This window comes from Pieris brassicae, chromosome 8, assembly GCF_905147105.1.
Source record: "Pieris brassicae chromosome 8, ilPieBrab1.1, whole genome shotgun sequence".
Classification (NCBI taxonomy): Eukaryota; Metazoa; Arthropoda; class Insecta; order Lepidoptera; family Pieridae; genus Pieris; species Pieris brassicae.
The window spans coordinates 9,926,330-9,944,568 of NC_059672.1; the positions used below are offsets into that span (position 1 = coordinate 9,926,330).

Genomic DNA, 18,239 nt, shown 5'->3' on the forward strand with positions numbered 1-18,239 from the left:
GTTTCTATTTTAATCTTCTTTTATGTTTTTCTTTTTTGGCAAAGGCTTCCATCAAATCCATCATCAATGCATTCTCTGCCCCCACGCTCCCTGCACTGTGCCACTCTGCTGCCCCCACACTCATGTATACATTCAAATCCCCTGTAATCATTGAAAGAGGCAATAGATCTTAGTTTTCTGTTGCTGGGTTAATCTCATTACCAGTATCGGACGCCTTTAATAGGAAATCTAACGATATACACTTTTGATTATATTTTTAGTTTCCGTATGATAGATAAACTTGTTAGGGAAATGGAAAATTTCGTCGCCTTTCACCTGTCCCAAGTCATGTTAGATGTCGTGTTATAGAACACCAGACGTCGAGGTGATAAGGTTAATTGATGTTAGTTTAATGTTGGCGTCTACTGTGCCTGTAATTATGTCAGTGACTCGTCATTTAACTGAAATTATCTCTTTGATCGTCTACGTTAAAAATAAAATGTATGGTTTTTTATCTAAAAATGACATATATAAAATAAAAACTTAAAAGTTTTACGATGCAATAATTTAAAAACTACAAAACATAATAATTAATAAGCATTTTCTGTTTATTACATCATACAATTTATGATTTCGAGAGCAAAAACTAGCGCAAAAAATAAGTTCATTTACACTTGATGCTACCGCGACTTAATTTTGATATATATACTATTAGATCATTGTATTACCGGTTATAGAAATGTATGTGTATGTTACTTTATACTATAACTGTGTATTGCCTTAAATAGGCTGGATTACACTAAGTTTGGTGATAAATGAAATATTATGTACATTATTAAAGTATTGATATAGGAATTGAAACAATTTAGTTTGATTTATTAAACATGTAATTGGTGTGTGTTGACAATGAAAACAAAAGACAAAGTCATCACAAATCACTATTATTTTGATTGTGATTGATCATTATCATCAAGTATTGTCTCACGAAACGAACCGTATTTCCTGGTGTTTCGTGGCAAGGGTATGCTCGCGTAGGCTTAGTAAAGATATTTGCTTGACATTTATTTCCTTATCATGATAGAAACAAATCGTAATGCTCTCGGGGTAAATTGTTGAATAGCTTTTTTAAATTGTAATACAAATATTATTTATAAACCTTTTTAGATATAAACTTTACCGAATATATACAAGAATATTGTATGATCTGTGTCTTACACACAATTATTTAACAATAAATTAAACAAGCTGACATCAACCTTTCCATCCAAGGATTTAAAGGAACTCTTAATAAAAATCTAATGTAAGCAGTTGCTAACTAACTAGAGTTTTAGTGCAGTAAATTCTTTATAAATAGATATCATCCTCCGTCTAGATCAAGGTCAAAATTGTTCCGGTTTTTAGTGTTCACAAAAAAGGTTGTTTTTTCGTTAAAGACTAACGTTTTTAATAGTCGTGCAATGAGTTTAAATCTTAATAAACATAAATTAATGTATCGCTTATCAGATCGTAAAATAAGTTTATTTCACGTAATTTAATTTACGCGATGTTTAAATTACATTGGCATATTTAAAAAACGTTTTAGTTTTTTTCCGAACATACTTACTAATGGAAAAAGATAGATTTAACACGGCAGAGTGAGAAACTAAATATACGGATAGAAGGTATTACTTTTAGTAACGTCTTTTGATGATAGACTTAAACAAACAAACAAACAAACAAACTACTGTCGACGGCGTGTCAGGCACAGGAGGCTGATCACCTACCTGCCCATTAGATTAAGAAACGATCATGAAACAGATACAGAAATCCGAGGCCCAAACCTAAAAAGGTTGTAGCGCCACTGATCTATGCTATTTTTTTAGCTATTGTTAGCATGCTAACGCTTGGCACACTTATACTATGAAGGTTGACAAATTCAATCGCTAGGTTTTTTCTTGGGGAATAGCATTGCGCATACACTACCGCGGCGCAACTGCTTAGACGGGTTATGTGGGACTCGCGATTGTGCATATAGTGCAGTAAGAAATGGCATCTCCGACAAAGCCATCGACCTTGCTACCACCAGTACTGATAACTACACCGCCCTCCCTTCTTGCATGGTCTACCATATTGCTTATCACTCCGTAGCCAATCTTGGTGTCCTGATTCGAACCTGGTTATGTGGAGACTTCACACCCTTGTGACCATAACTTTTTCCTGTATCTCTGTCATGTGACATTATGTTCTGCTGACTCCTTTTTGATTTTGTATATCTGTGCGTTTTCAGGTATTCGCAAAGCGAGAGGTAGTGTGCCTGAAGGCGACTGCGGCATTTAGCAGGACTGTTTTGTAGCATCTGACGATCTTTAGTGCTAATCCTCGTTGCAATTTAATTTATTTATAGAGTAGACCTTTTCTGGGTACTAGGGCCCCGGCAGCTGCCGCATACGCTACAATAAGTTCTACTAAGGTGTTTATCGTGTATGTTACTTCTGGGTGTAGGCCCCATCTTACTTTGGCGGTTTATTTATTTCCTTTTTTACATTTAGATATCTTTCTATTTACGCTTCCCATTTTCCTTCAAACATAGTAGACTGAATTTTCATCCTGTTTTAGTTTTTATTCTGTCTTTTTCTTTCTCACGACAATTTTCCCGTCCTTCGCTTTTCTTGTTCTCTAATATTAAATAATTACTTAACCACACACACATTTTCCTGTATTCGACTGAAGTGTGTGTAGTGTGCGTTTATTTTTCCAGAGTTTCTTCTCTACGCTCCGTTGGTTGATTAGTTGTGCTTATTTTCTTTTGTTGTGGGCAATGTCCCTTCGACCTCAGGGATGAGAGACGCACGCTGTACCCACTAGGCTATTGCTATAATAATGTTGTAGGGGAAAATTGGTTTGCTTGTAAAGAATAAACTCAAAAACTATTACCGATTTCCCAAAATATTGTAAAAAAATGTAAAATCTGAACGTTCTTAAATATTTAATTAAGAGCTGATAGCGCGGCTCCCACAACCACTGGACTATGACTGTGTATAAATTCACAATTTTGCAAAACGGTGTTCAATGTTGAATCAAGTGTAATTGTTAACAAAACAACGGAAAAAACCTTACGTGTGAATTTATTATCCTAAGAGCCCATGACGGCCAGACCTTCGTTATTTTATTAAAGCTGAAAGTTTTTCTGTGCATATCCCCTATACAGGTAAAAACGACCAGAGACTATAGAGTTTGGGTTGTGGTTACTTGGGTAGGTAACAGGTAGTAAAAGCGTAAAATAGTACCTTAAATTCGTTAAAGTATAAAGGCTCATTTTTTACATTTTATTAGGGATAACTTTAGAAATTTCATCATCATTTCATTATGACGGCCCTGCCAGACACCTCAAAATATATATAAAATATTAACTTGTAATTATATAATAATACTAAACTTATAATAAATTACAATTAGTATAATTCGTTGTTGTATAAAAGCTAAATTTTATAAATGTTGCTTGGGAACCCTTTATACTTTAACAAATTTAAGTTCCTATTATATATACCCTGACTACCTCTTTAAAATTAACCACAACCCATACGCTATAGTCTCTGGACGTTCTGAACTGTATAGGGGACATGCACCGAAAAACTTTCAGCTATTATAAAATAACAAATATTTGGCCGTCGTGGGCTCTTGCTCTATATAGTCTGTGGACAAAGAGCTGCTTATTATGTTTCTCACTAGGGTTATTTAAAGAACGCATTTATAGTTTGAGTAAGAACAAATTATATGAAAATTGTAGCATAAAATGGTTATAAAATCGATATCGTTTTATCAAAATAACGCGATTCATACGAACAGGTTTGATTGGTGTGATCTTTTAAAGCAATATTTTTTTAATGAATAAAATATTTTATAAATATAAAACAGAGAGCAAACCAACAGGTAGATCAGCTGATGAGTGTTTAGTTTTTTTTTACAGTTTTTGTGTTTTCATATAAAAGAAAAAAAATGAAATTATATACATTTAATAATTTCATTGTCTTCATTTCATTTCATACGCTGAGTAGTTGGTCTAGTGGCTTTAGCAGAAGTTGTGTGTTTTAATCACGGCACCAAAGGTTTTATTTTTACCATTAATACGTGCTCCTCGTGAAGGCATCGATAATCCAAAAATTTACAACATCATCAGCAACACAGATCAACTACAAAAAACAAACTAGGATACTAATGCACTCCAAGGTCCAGGCACATATATTTTTAGTGCAACTTTATTAGTAATATTCATAATTTCTATATATTACAATGATAGTTTACGTATTGTTACAGTACCTTCACCATATTTTCATACTCTTAGTTTTTCGTGTGTACTAGTTTTATTATGCACACGTCAATCATTTCGCGTATTGTTTTTTACAATAACGAGGTAGTTTTATAGATGACATCGTTTCTTAACTATTTTTATGTCGCGACCCACAAAATGCTAAAAAGATTAAAAGAGTAAAACAGTCTTGCCACCCCGTCACTGTAAGATTATATATTATATGTACATAGCGCGCTATTTTTAGCGAATCTTTTGTACCTATCTGTAGTTTGTATTTATTATTTTTCAACTGCGACAACCTTTTAGAACAAACTCGACCCCTGCTTGAGAAAGGGTAATGTAAGAAACTTATACTTAATCTAAGTTCATGGCCAACCACGATCGTCCTTCATGACCTTTTTATATGACTCCTATATAGTAGCCTACCAGGCTCGCGATCAGGCAGATCTATGGCCAAAAAGGCAGCAGGGGAGTGTCAGAACTTCCCTAACTTCCTAAAAAGGGAGGTTTTGTTCACGCCGGGCCTGGGTGACAACTACTCCAGAAATAACCTGAATCCTGAAACCTGAATAACATGATATTTATGGGTGAATTGGAGCCGCGTTACCTCTTTCTGACATATTAGAAAAAAATTGGCAGAATTTTTCCTGCGATTTGTGCTCAATTAACATGTTGTATAGCCCATCCCGGGATACCTATGCAAGTCTTGAGGCCCAGAGAAGCATTACCGATGAATAAAAAACGTACACTACATATTAATCCTGCATCAAACTAGTTCTTCAATCTGAACTAAAGACAACGATACAAAAACGTCTCTTAATTATTAGTGAGTTTTTTGAACAAAACAAATCATGAGTTCGCAAATTTGAAGGTTGCTTAGATATATATAAGACGAGTTCTATTTTAGTTGATGTTATACTTGAAGTGTCCATTTGTCTAGCGAGTCTTGTCTGAATTTGAGATTTCAATAATCGGTGAGTATTTTTGATAAATATAATTTTATCGAATATATACCAGATATATACCAGAGATATCCAGAGAAACTACTCCTTCATCTATTCACGTCAGTCATACTCTATAACTCTAGCGATAGCGATCCAGAATTCTAAACTAAAAGTAACTTTTAAATCTCATCCCTGAGGTTGTAGGAAACCCAGCAAAGCACTGACTGAAATTGACTTCTCTATGTACATTTACCACTTCACTCATCCGGTAATTACATCATTAGCCCGGCCAAGGGACATCGCGGACCAATCTGTTCACCTACTAGCAGTTTTTTATATTGTGGCTTTTGAGTTACTTCATATGATTACTGCCCAATAACTGGCAACGTACTTGATAAATTTATGTAGTTTCGGGTGTCCGAGCTGCGTTAAGCGCTTAACTTTGAATTTCCCCATAATAAAGTATGTCCTTGGTACATTTTTTAATATGGAGTTTTATTGGAGTGAATATTAATTAAAAAACTTTCTGCTCCAAAGAGCATACATTTCTCGTATTACAATACACTCCTTACAATATAACAAGTATTTCAATCTAAAGATTTACCACAAATCACACAAAAAAGAAATAAACACGAAATCAAAAGTAAATTGCAATCTTCAGATATCAACAATGAAGTTTCTCGTGTTGGTTGCGATCTTTGCCGTTGCTTTGGCCGAAGAAGATTTGGAACAGGCGATCGCTGATCCTCAGAAATTGCAAAGCTTCGTCGATTGCTTCCTTGACCGGGCACCATGCTCGCCGGGACCAGCTAATTTCAAAGGTAAGAGAAATAACAACATATATTCTCTTCTCATCCAAAATTCCAATGTGTAAACATTTCCTGATACCAAAGTACAATTAATAAATCAACGCTGATTAATAACACGCATTAGGATGCATTTATGATTTTAGCATTTTGACATCATCATTTTGCTGTATTACGACCTAACATTTAAAGTAATGTTGAAATCCACCTTTCTTTGACTGGTATATTTTCCCGGAACTTTAATATTAATTGGTAAACTACCCATATATTGCTTATTAATCACTTATAATAACTATTAAGGGAAATAATTAAAGCTAAACGGAACTGATAAGTATTTACTAACCAATAAATCTTTTAAATTTGAGACTGGTTTAACTTTCCCAATGTAACTGAAACTGGTTTTTTTTTCAGAAATGACACCCAAAGCTGTTGCAAGCAATTGCGCAAACTGCACACCGGCTCAGAAGCATTTAGCTAATTTATTCTTCACGAAGTTACAACAAAACTTACCCCAGGAATACGACAACTTCGTACAAAAATACGATCCTAAAGGTGAATACATGGATGCTTTCCTCAAAAGCGTACAAGGGGCCTAAAGATAACATTTTTAACATTTCTCTTTACAATATACATGCAATAATAAACGTTTTCAGTCAATACAACTTATTTCTTTCATTTACCCGTATATTTACCACTAGTAAAAAATAAATAACACAATTACAAAAGCTGAATCGACTTGGAGAAGAATGTGATTGTTGGGATGTAATACTGTACAAGGAAAAACTCCGGGAAGATGTTATCTTGTGCAAATATTTAAGTGATTAAATTCAGACAATGTGTATATGTATATGCTGTAATTATTAAAAAAAAATTAAATTATAGCATATGCAATATAATTATAAATTACTCAGTCTCAGATCTTGCATCAAATAAAAGATATTTCTGTAAATGTATTTATATGGAAGTAAAAGTTTGCGCCTTACACTTTTTATAACCTTTTAACCCAGTGTTAACCTAGCAAAGAACCACGATTCTCAACCCTGAGGTCGTAAATCGAATCCCGGTTATACATTAAGCAACAATAAAAAATTGCAATGAATTTCAGAGGCTGAGGCTTCAGAATCTCGGTAGTCTTTCATATCTTATAACATTTAAAAGTTTCAGATGCATTTACGCTGATTATCCAAAAACTACTATATTATATCCAGATGAAGGTGTGGAAAATGTATGTTCACATAATATGCGTTTGATATTATAATCACTTTTGCATTTATTATTATACGGTGAGAGAATCATAGAATGGAATATATATTTCAGCAGATTGGGATGCGGTCTTTATTGCGTCCTATCCTTGGGATCGTATCCTATTTGCTCTTCGTCGGATGCTTCAGATTTCGTTGCTGACTCTGTCACTGAAGACGTTCTGTAGGGCATGGAACTCATTAACCATTTCCTGTGATGCCGATCGGTGGCAAGTCACAGTCCTAGTTTAAACCAGCAATCTTAAAAAAACATATTGAGGTCCTTCAAACAGGAGATTGCGAGGGGAAAATCAGCCCCAGATTTGGTCACAGATTGGCCTGCCTCCCTTCGGGGTCAAAGGGATGATAAGGGGGTTAGGAGGGAGGCTGGCGGCTATCGGCGGATATCCACACTATATAGCGAAAGACTTCGATCGGGTGTGGCATAACGCTATTCTCTAGAAGCTTTTACGGGCTCTGGCCGATCGAAACAGCAAGATCGTCATCGACGGAGCATGTTCCGACTTTAGACCCGTGAAGTTTGTGTTTCACCGCTTTTCTAAGACACTACTCTTAAAGCCACAACCAGCATTCCCTGTATTAAAATATAACATAATTAATTACAAACCTAAACCTCGTTTTAACTCAGTATACGTGTAGATAGGTAAAAACTACAAAAAAAATCGGCACCTGGTTATTCATTTTACAATAAATAAGATTGCTATAACTAGTATTTACTTTAAAAATTTATTGAATAGTATTATTCTCTTCTGCTGTTTTGTTTCTTTTAATAAACAGGTATTTCTTAAATTAATAATATTTTTTTCTTTTTTATAGAACAGGACGGGCAAACGGGCAGGAGTATGATTTGAGTACTAGGTTTTTAATAAATAAATGAGTTAATTGTCACGAGATTTATTTCAAAGGTAGTTCTATTAGTGAAATGAGATGCGAGTTAAAATCGCATACATCTTTAGAATGCCAAGGCTAGACTATTATCACTATGTAAAAATTAACAACTTTACAAAACGGTTTTTAATGTTGAATCAAGTATATTCAAAAAACAGACGTGTGAAGTCTAGGGATATTTTTAGAACGCCGTTTTTGTTTGAATAAGAATAATGTAAACGAAAACTTTAGAATAATTATCAAATCAATAGCGTCTTATTAAACTTACGGAATTCATAAGAACAAGGTTTTTCGAAGTAATGTAGTGGTGTGAATTGAAGCAATATTTTTTTTAATAAATAAAAATATCTCTTAATCACAAAAGAGTCAAACGTGCAGGTAGATAATCGGATGTGTGCTTAGTTTTATTAATACAATTCTTGTGTTTTTATATAATAGGAATAAATTACATTATTTACATTTAACAATCTCATTGTTTCAACAAACTGAGTAGTTGGTCTAGTGGTTTAAGCTTGCTATTCTCAATCAGAGTTTGTGTGTTGATTGTTGTAAATCAAGGCTGTGCAACAATGGATGATACTTTCTACATGCACAAAATGAAGGGACTCCATAACAATCGGACAAACAGTCCAACCAATCGTCTGAATAGAAAAGATGCGAAGAATTACATGCTATCCTAGGCGTAGATAACATGTAATTCTTCAATAATTTGTAGATCTACAAGATAAGTAATATTAATAATTTCTATAAATAACATAGATAATTTACGTATTGTTCCAGTTGCTGCGCGCCTTATTCAGCGCCTGTGTACGTACTTATTCTATTATGAACAAGGCAATCTTTCAGCGTTCTGTTTCTCCCAAGCTTATATAGTTTTAATAATTTAAGGAATAATAATAATACGAGCAATCTAAGTTTAAAACTCAAACTAACTTTATTCATATAGGTAACCAAGTACACTTATAAACGTCAACAGAAAAGATGTTAAATTGATTCTAAATTTACTATTACGATTTACTACCAGTTCGCTCTCCGCCGCTCTATATATTCTAAAGTTTAAGTTTAAGATTAGGATTAGAATAATCGTCAAATTTATAAAAGCTTTATTGATTAGTTTACGATTAACGAGTTTTAAATTTATTCAGTGATAATTCTCTAATTTTGATAGGGAGTTTGTTGTAAAAACGAATACAATTTCCATATAAGGAGTGGTTTACCTTCTGGAGCCTGATTGGTCGTAGATAGACCTATATTTCGAGTATTATACTGGTTAAAGTTCTTGTCAACCACGGTTATAAAGGACCTAAGTGCCTTTTTGTTTTAATAAAACCCCTACATAATTTTCTCTTTTTACAGTGGTTGCATGGAAGAGATCGCTCGAAAGCGATAAGGCCGCCAGTTGCCCTTTTTCACTTTCACATTTAATTGTGTTCACTTTTTATATTACGTGCAGCGAAATGTTAATAAATAAATAATATCCTATCAAAGACGCGATCAGGCAGACCTTACCCCGAGAAGCTGTCTAAGCAAAGGGGTGTCAAAATCTCCCCTTTTTTTAAAAAGGGACCGTATTTGCTTAAAACGCTTGGCGTCTTCTGATGGGCCCGGGCGACAACTACTCTGGAAATATCCTCATGATATTAATGGGCGAGTTGAAGCCGTGTTACCTCTTGTGCTATTTACCTTTGACAATTTTTCGGCAGAAATTTTCCAGCTGTGCTCAATCAACATGTCGTAAAGCCCATTCCGGGATACCCTCATGCCAGTCTCGAGCTTCAGATCGCATCCAGAATATTTATATTATAAGCGTTACTGATGAATAAAAAACCTACACTACATAATAATCCTTCATCAAAACGTTATTGAATAGTATACAAAAAAGTCTCTTAATTGTTAGTGTTTTTTTTAACAAATCAAAACATGAGTTCGCAAATTTGAAGGTTGCTTAGATATATATAAGACGAGGTCTATTTTACTTGATGTTATAATTGAAGTGTCCATTTGTCTAGCGAGTCTTGTCTGGATTTGAGATTTCAATAATCGGTGAGTATTTTTGATAAATATTATTTTATCGAATATGATATCCAGATAAACTACTCCTTCGTCTATCTATCACGTCAGTGACACGCTGTAACTATAGCGATATTGGTTCTGATTCCTGAAATAAATGCTTGAACTTTCAAATCTCATCCAGGAGGTCGTAGGTTCGAAGCCCAGCTAAAGGACACCGTTATGTATATTTACCACTCGCTCGTACGGTAAATACCGTAATGTAAGGAAACCGCCGGTTACCTTTGTCCCAACATGACATCGTGGGCCAGGCTGCTCACCTACGCTCACTAAAGAAGTCGGGATCGCTATCACTGTTGGGACTACTAGCAGTTCTTTATATATGTTAGTAACTCCATATGATCACTAACCAATACCTGGCAACGCACTTACAAACCTTATGGTGTAGCAGGTGTCCATGGGCGTCGGTAAGCTTTTAACTTTAATTTATACCATGAAAAAAAGTTGTCAATATTAATTAAAAAACCTTATATCCAGAAACCATATATTTTCCGTATCACTCCTCACAATATAACAAGTATTTAAATCTTAAGATTTACCACAAATCACACGAAATCAAAAGTTAATTGCAATCTTCAGATATCAACAATGAAGTTTCTCGTGTTGGTTGCCATCATTGCCGTCGCTCTGGCCGAAGAAGATTTGGAACAGGCGATCGCTGATCCTCAGAAATTGCAAAGTTTCGTCGATTGCTTCCTTGACCGGGCACCATGCTCGCCGGGACCAGCTAATTTTAAAGGTAAGAAAGAAATAGTAAGAGAAATAACAACGTATATTCTCTTCTCATCCAACATTCAACAAAGTGTAAACATTTCCATACCAAAGTACAATTAATAAATCAACGCTGAATAATAACACGCATTAGGATGCATTTATAATTTTAGCATTTTGACATCATCATGCCATGGAAATTCATTGCTGTATTATGCTCTAACATTGACTAATGACTTACAATAACTATTTAGTGAAATAATTCATGCTTAACGGAACTGATAAGTATTTGAATACCAATAAATCTTTTAAATTTGTGTCTGGTTGAATTTTCCCAATGTGTTTCCTGACTTACTGAAACTTCTTTTTTTTCAGAAATGACACCCAAAGCTGTTGCAAGCAATTGCGCAAACTGTACACCAGCTCAGAAGCATTTAGCTAATTTATTCTTCACGAAGTTACAACAAAACCTGCCCCAGGAATACGACAACTTCGTACAAAAATACGATCCCAAAGGCGAATACATGGACTCTTTCCTCAAAAGCGTACAAGGGGCCTAATAATATTTTTTTGTAAAAGATATATTTTGAGTATATATGTAATAATAAACGTTTTCATTCAATACATCTTATCATTCACCTGTAGACTTGTAAACCAGTAAATAAAATAAAAAAATACAAGTACAAAAGCGGAATTGCTCTTGGAGAAATATGTAAGCAAGCAGCTAGATGTTATCTTGCACAAATATTTAAATTGAATTGAATATTCATTTCAAATTGGTTTAATTAACTAAAAATGCTTTATAACATACAACATTCTTTGTTTGTTTTCTGGTGCGCATATAAATAGTTTTGTTGGTATTCCGACATGGGAACAGGCGGCATATAACTGGCTATGTGTATACATGGATTTTCAAGATTAATTCCCTAAACAATAAGCGACTGTAATTATTCTATATATATTTCAGAAATAACTCTGATTGAAGAATTTGTTTTAAACGATATTTAGTTTTCTTACTTCCTCTTTGACTATATTTGCAGCACGCATGTTAAGTCAAACGCCATAAGGTTAAATCAAAAAGTTTGAATGAAATGAAATAAGAAATTGCTATCGTAAAAGTATGTTTAAATTGTCTGCGCAATTTTCGAATTTTTTTCTTTCATAAGAACCTTCTCCTGAACGTAACAAACACAACAAAAAATAATTAGCGAAATTGGTCCAGGCATTCACGCGTAATGCCGTGACCAAGAGAAATAGGGATTCATTTTTATATATATAGCATATTATTTTCTAACTGTTATATTATATTAACAGGTTAGAGAAAAATTTTCCTTGCTTTTTTTAAGAAAATTTACAACATTTTTTAATATAGTTAATTTACATTTAAAAACAGTATGTAGATACCATTTTGTTCGATAACTTTTTGCTATCTTGTAGGTCATGATCCCACTGCTATAGAAATTTTGGGGCTTCTGATCAAAATACCGCGACAATTGGCTTTGGCAGTCCTCTCGTGATGTTAACCTGATACTGTCTAAATAATTCTGAAGAGACCGAAACAGGTGGAAATCAGGACCTTACGGCGGATGTAATAACACCTCCCAGCCAAGCTCTCATCATTTTTGCTGAGTGGCTAAAGATGTGTGAGATCGAGCGTTTTCATGATGAAAAACCACACCCCTTCTGTTGATTAATTCCGGCTGCTTTCTCTCAAATTCTTACTGTAATCTCATCAGTTGTTCGCAGTAGAGTTCAGCATCGATGGTCCTGCCTGGTGGTACAGCTCATAATGAATAATGGCCTTCCAATCCTTCCTTCCTTTTCCTTCCAGGTTCGAGTTAACCCGGTTTCGCCACAGTCTGTGAAGCCTGACCGGCCTTTGACCACTGACCTATTTCGTTCTTGTCATACCTGATCCACTTTTCATGATCAGTTATCAACTTCATCAAATATGGTTCGGTTTGTTTCAGTGAGCTCAAATATCGAGCTTTTTTCGGTACCCAGTTTTTTTTCAAATGCGTTTTGCGTTGCGTCAAATTCGTTTTTCAGCTACGTCGTAACTACTGATATGCCAATCTTACTCCACTTTTTCAAAAATGGCATCCATTTTATCCGTAATAAATCCATAGTGACGTGCATCTTTGACATCAAAATTTCCGGATTGTAGACGCTTAAACCAAATGTGTGCTACTGTCACAGACACTGCTCTAGGTCCATAAACATCGCAAATTTCTTCATTAGATTCACTCGTCTTGACAGTACGAAAAATAAATAAAAATCACATTTTCCTAAATTGAATTTGGAATTATCTTAATTAAAATTTAAACTTTTAATGTTACCAAAACCAGCCAGAAACAAGTAGTATAGCCAAAGAGATTTTATTACAAGTCCATGCATACTATAATGCGAAAAGACTTTTTCCCCAACCAAAAAAATATGGGTATAAAATGTCTAAATTTAAACAAATCTCAGAATTTCCATAGAAAATTTTGTAAGATGTATTGGTATAGGTTGCAGTAAGGAAAAGTTTGCGCCTTACACTTCGTAAGGCTTGTTAACAAAAGTCCTGCAGTTAACCTAGCCATTAACCGCGATTGTCAAACCTGAGGTCGTAGATCGAACCCCGGTTTTGCACTAAGCTTATTCTGTACTTTGCATTCACGTACAAACAGTTAAGAATGACAAAGACTAGCTGTATTGCCGCCAGGATAATTTTTAAATTTTAAACACTTGCTTAAAAAGAAAAATTTCACAACAGAACTAGATCATTCACTAACAATTATAAACAACATCTTCACAACCTGCCCTATGCTGAACTAGAAATATTCTTATTGGATACCAATAGATTAATGTAAAAATTATTGTCAAGTATCATGTCAAAAGAGTCTAGCTGCACACGACACAGGGAAAACTAGTAAGGCTAGTACACTTTCTTTTTACCCAACAATCCATTTTATTGTGTATAATAAAGGTTACTTTCTTTCAATTTGTAAATATATATTTTGTTTATCATACTTTGTAATAGTTTGCTATGAATGGCACTGATAATCTGAACAAATGACAACAGTTCTTACAAATGAGAATGATTTTTTTTCTACTTACCTATTCCAGATGCGGGGAACGTATATTCAAATATTTTGCGTTTGACATTATAATCACGTTTTGCATTTTTTATTATATCGTGGGAGAATTATAGCAGGCTACATGACTGGAATATTATATGGAATTAACGAAGATATATATACCGATTTCGATCAGAAAACCTTTATTTCAAGTATTTTACTGGACATCAATATAACTCAGGTAAATTTTTTATATCTTATTTGATTTTCGATTTTCTTGGGGCGAAGGGCAGTCATATTTTGATAATTTATTTTTATAAATCCTTGGGATCTAGTTCAAACAATTTGTATAACTCAAAACTTAGCGAATAAAATGAGTGGCGGAGAGTTTATTGCCAGTTCTACTTGCCCGCTCTACGCCCTTGATTTGCGAACTGGTAGTAAATGTAAATTTACAATTAATTTAACTTCATAAGTGTACTTGTTTACCTATATGAATAAAGTTATTTTGAGTTTGAATTTGAGTTAAATTTTTGATATAATAAAATATTATGTTATTGAGAAAGCTGAGTGTTTATCTTTAATTCTTATTATTTAAAAAGAGCAAAGTTCAAAGTATTGTTTATTTTCCCCAGATAAGTTTGATTTTCTTATCATATCTCCGAACATATTATAAATTTGTTACTATTTACTTACTGTCCGTTTATTGACAGAGTAAAGAAAGAATCACTAGAAATCATAACAACCTATAGAATTCAGCTTGATAGTCTGTGATAGATACTTTTTTCTATAATCGACCCTTTTCTTCCCTTTTTATATAAATATTGCTTATATATCGTGGTAAAAACCACTTTAAAATTCGTATTTATGTTTATATTTTTATATGTAATTTTACATAAAATGTATACAAGTTATCGGGACAGAAGGTGGGGCGGGGTCGGAACGCAGTTTTTCGAATAAAAACATCGGGGTTCTACTCGTTTCTCGTATTCGAAATTTAAATTTCGTGTGTTGCAGGTCAAAATGAAACTATTGATATTATCTGCATTCCTGGTGCTCGCTGCAGCAAACACCTACAGCCCCGACAATGACAACATAGATATTGAGTCTGTAGTATCTAACGTTGATGTTCTGAGGGATTTTATCAATTGCTTCAATGATAACACACCGTGTGATGAGGTGAAATCGGATTTTAAAAGTAAGTGCTGGCTTATATGTCTTTTAACTATACTTTAACCTACAAGTATATTATATTACATTTCATAAACGGATTAATGATTAGTTTAAAGTGATTTTAAATAATTATTTTACTTAGGTATTCTAATGTAATTTGGTAGTAAGTTTATTATGGATTCCCTGTAATAGAATTTCCTCTTGATTCTAATTTGTTGACACCAAAATCCCTAGCCTAAACTGGTAGGGCAGACATTTCTTTGTTCAAATTTTCCTTAAGTTTTTAACCGCATGTGAATCATACCGTTGTGGTAGACGAATAAACAATGCGTGACCACAATGCAAAATAAATAATTATGATTATACCTACGCTTGGTTGATAACGTTTTTCAGAATAATTGTAATAGCTTATTGTGTCTGTGTGCACATTAAACCCGTGATATATCAAGGTTATCTCTAAATTAACCTTTATATGAATGGTAATAGATAGCTTTAATTACAATTTTTTTTTGCATATGTTGCATTATTTAAACTAATTAATTTGCATAAAATAATTGCTTTGCATAAAATTGGCATAGCATCCGAATGAACATTATGTTATGGACTGTCAGAAAAAAATTAATGAATCAATGGCGCTTTAAGCTTTCTAAGTCTGTGCCTCAGATTTATCATCAGATTATCATGATCATTTGTCAATTTAATAGCAAGTCACGCGCCGACTTTTTGAGTCTAAGGCAAACCGGTTTACTCACGATGTTTTGCTCCTCCGTTCGAATATTAAATGCGCGTATGGAAATAAAGCCCATTGGTGCACAGCCGGGGATGGAACCTATGACCTCAGTGATGAGAGTCGTACGCTGAAGCCACTAGGCCAAGACTGTTCATGTACTGTCATTATAATAACTCTTATATTTCAGAGGATCTCCCCGAAGTTTTCGAAACATCCTGCTCCAAATGTACTGACAAACAGAAGCATATCTTCAAAAGATTCATTGACGAAGCCAAAGTGAAACTGCCATCTGAATACGGGATCTTCTTACAGAAATACGACACTCAAGGAAAATTCATTCAACCTCTTCAAGCTGCAATCTCTGGTTTTTAAAAGATAAAAATGAATAATAAATATTCTTAATTCATTCATTTATTTTCGTGAAAATACAAACTTGGGTGTCCAGGTGTCCAGTTTATACAAAAACGGTATACAAAACAAAAGACATGCTGATGTCACATTTCTGTTAGTTAGTAGTTAGTTAGTAGTCTGTATAGATAAAGCGTTTTTTTATAGAACAGGGGGCAAAGAGGGTCACCTAATGTTTAGTGATACTGCCGCCCATGGACACTCAATGCCAGAAGGCTCGCGAGTTCGTTGCCGCTGGCTGGTTTCTAGAAGGACGTTTAATTGGTTCGGAAATACTTTAGTGCGTAGCTCATACGGGTGGAATTTCGTATTCTTCCTTGAAGTCGATGAGTTTCACCATCGAACTCAGTCGCAGGTCCAATCTAAAACCTCCTCTAACACTCCCTAAATGCGGTAGAAGACGCAGAGAGACCCTACGTCAAGTAGGGTCAACTACCCCAAGAGATGAAGCCACTCGGAAAGTGATTGGTCGTCGATGAAAAACATTAGGCACAATCTAACCAATCTCCCAGAGGTTTTAATTTTCTAATATTATACATGTAAACACTAATATTTTCGTTGGAATAGCCCAGTACAGAACCAGAACAATGGGTTGGCACAGTTATATTTTAGTGGATATACCCCATTTTTAATTGTATTCCAAAAACCTACTGAACGTATGGAAAGCTATAAATTTATATAATTAGGATAAATTTTATTATATTTATTATATATGAATGAAAACATGATACAACTTATTCATACATTGCCCTCTCGCAATGTTCGTATTGAGGAGCACTTCTCTTATAAATCTGTAGAGGAAGGATACTCTACTGTTCCACTGAAGGTCCCAGTGACCAACGTCGAGAAGTTCTATATAACCTTAGCGGCAAGAATAACTTTGTTAATGCATTTCTGGGTATGACTTATCGCAGTGATTTGTAAGCGCAGATTGTAGATGTCGCTACAATGGTATAGGAATATATACAATGGCATTGGTAAATAGGACCCAAACTAGCAGAGCGATGAAGTCTATATAGATAGTGTGTAGTTTATATAGACACTATGTATTATACTGATAGATGTCATTAGGTACTGATATCTTCCGCTGCGTCCTGTATACTTAGTCATTCTAACTATTAAAAAAAATACAGTAGGTACTAATGACTTTTAAAAAAAGGGTTAGGTATTGTATTGTTAGCTATAGCACTCACTATGACGAAATAGTTTCTAGTGACTCGCTTAAGTGTATTAAAAGTATTCATTTATGCATATGTAGGTTTTTTATTAAACATGCATCATTACATATAGAATGAAGAAATATCACATTCGGTTAAAAATCATTTTTCTAACTCATCGTTCGATAAATTTAAAAATGTTTAATTGTAAGCGATCATACTGGTTTTTTACTGAAATCCAAACTTTTGCGTGTTTGTTTAATATACTAGTGCAACTGAATTACGAAGAATAATCGCAATATTTTTGTTGGTGGTATTTATAAATTTTTCCTCGTCAGTTTCCTCGTCAAACTATGTACAATTTATTTAAGTCTAACTGCGGAATCTGAGTCCAACCATACTACATTCAAATGCAATAAAAAAAATTTTGGTAAATAAAACAATATTTCTGGACTATGTACCTTTAACAAGCTCCTGGCTCAAGTTAAACGGCTGCAAGTAAATAGTAAACTGCTCATGGTTCTGAAACCTGTACCCTTAGCAGGAAAGACGAGCTTGCTCTTCGTATTTCCGGAAGATTCTCCGAATAGTTCTTGGCTCTGTTTACGCGACGTTCTTTATAACATCCTTAGTCAACATCGTCCAATTCATAACGGACATGTGCACCGTATGGCGGACGACAGAACCCCCAGGTCCTTACTGCACTCACAACTTGGTGACAAGAGAGAACAAGGTAGACCGAGGCTGCGTTGGTAGGAGTT

At 34.3% G+C, this 18,239-nt stretch overlaps 1 protein-coding gene and 1 long non-coding RNA gene across 3 annotated transcripts; both read left to right on the forward strand.

The window, feature by feature from the left end:
- The first annotated feature begins 1,523 nt into the window (after nt 1-1,523).
- LOC123712764 lies at nt 1,524-5,231 on the forward strand. Of its 2 annotated transcripts, XR_006754129.1 has the most exons (4): nt 1,524-1,640; nt 2,246-2,428; nt 4,948-5,093; nt 5,175-5,228. It is a non-coding gene; the product is annotated as an uncharacterized LOC123712764 (long non-coding RNA). The 2 variants fall into 2 exon arrangements; XR_006754128.1 differs by having other exon boundaries at nt 4,948-5,231.
- An 8,931-nt stretch (nt 5,232-14,162) lies between these two features.
- Nucleotides 14,163-16,319, forward strand: LOC123712761 (putative odorant-binding protein A10). Its single transcript, XM_045666009.1, has 3 exons — nt 14,163-14,251; nt 15,028-15,208; nt 16,101-16,319. Exons 2-3 carry the CDS (start codon nt 15,034-15,036, stop codon nt 16,283-16,285), a joined length of 360 nt encoding a protein of 119 aa, XP_045521965.1. The 5' UTR covers nt 14,163-14,251; nt 15,028-15,033; the 3' UTR covers nt 16,286-16,319.
- Nucleotides 16,320-18,239: the final 1,920 nt, after the last annotated feature.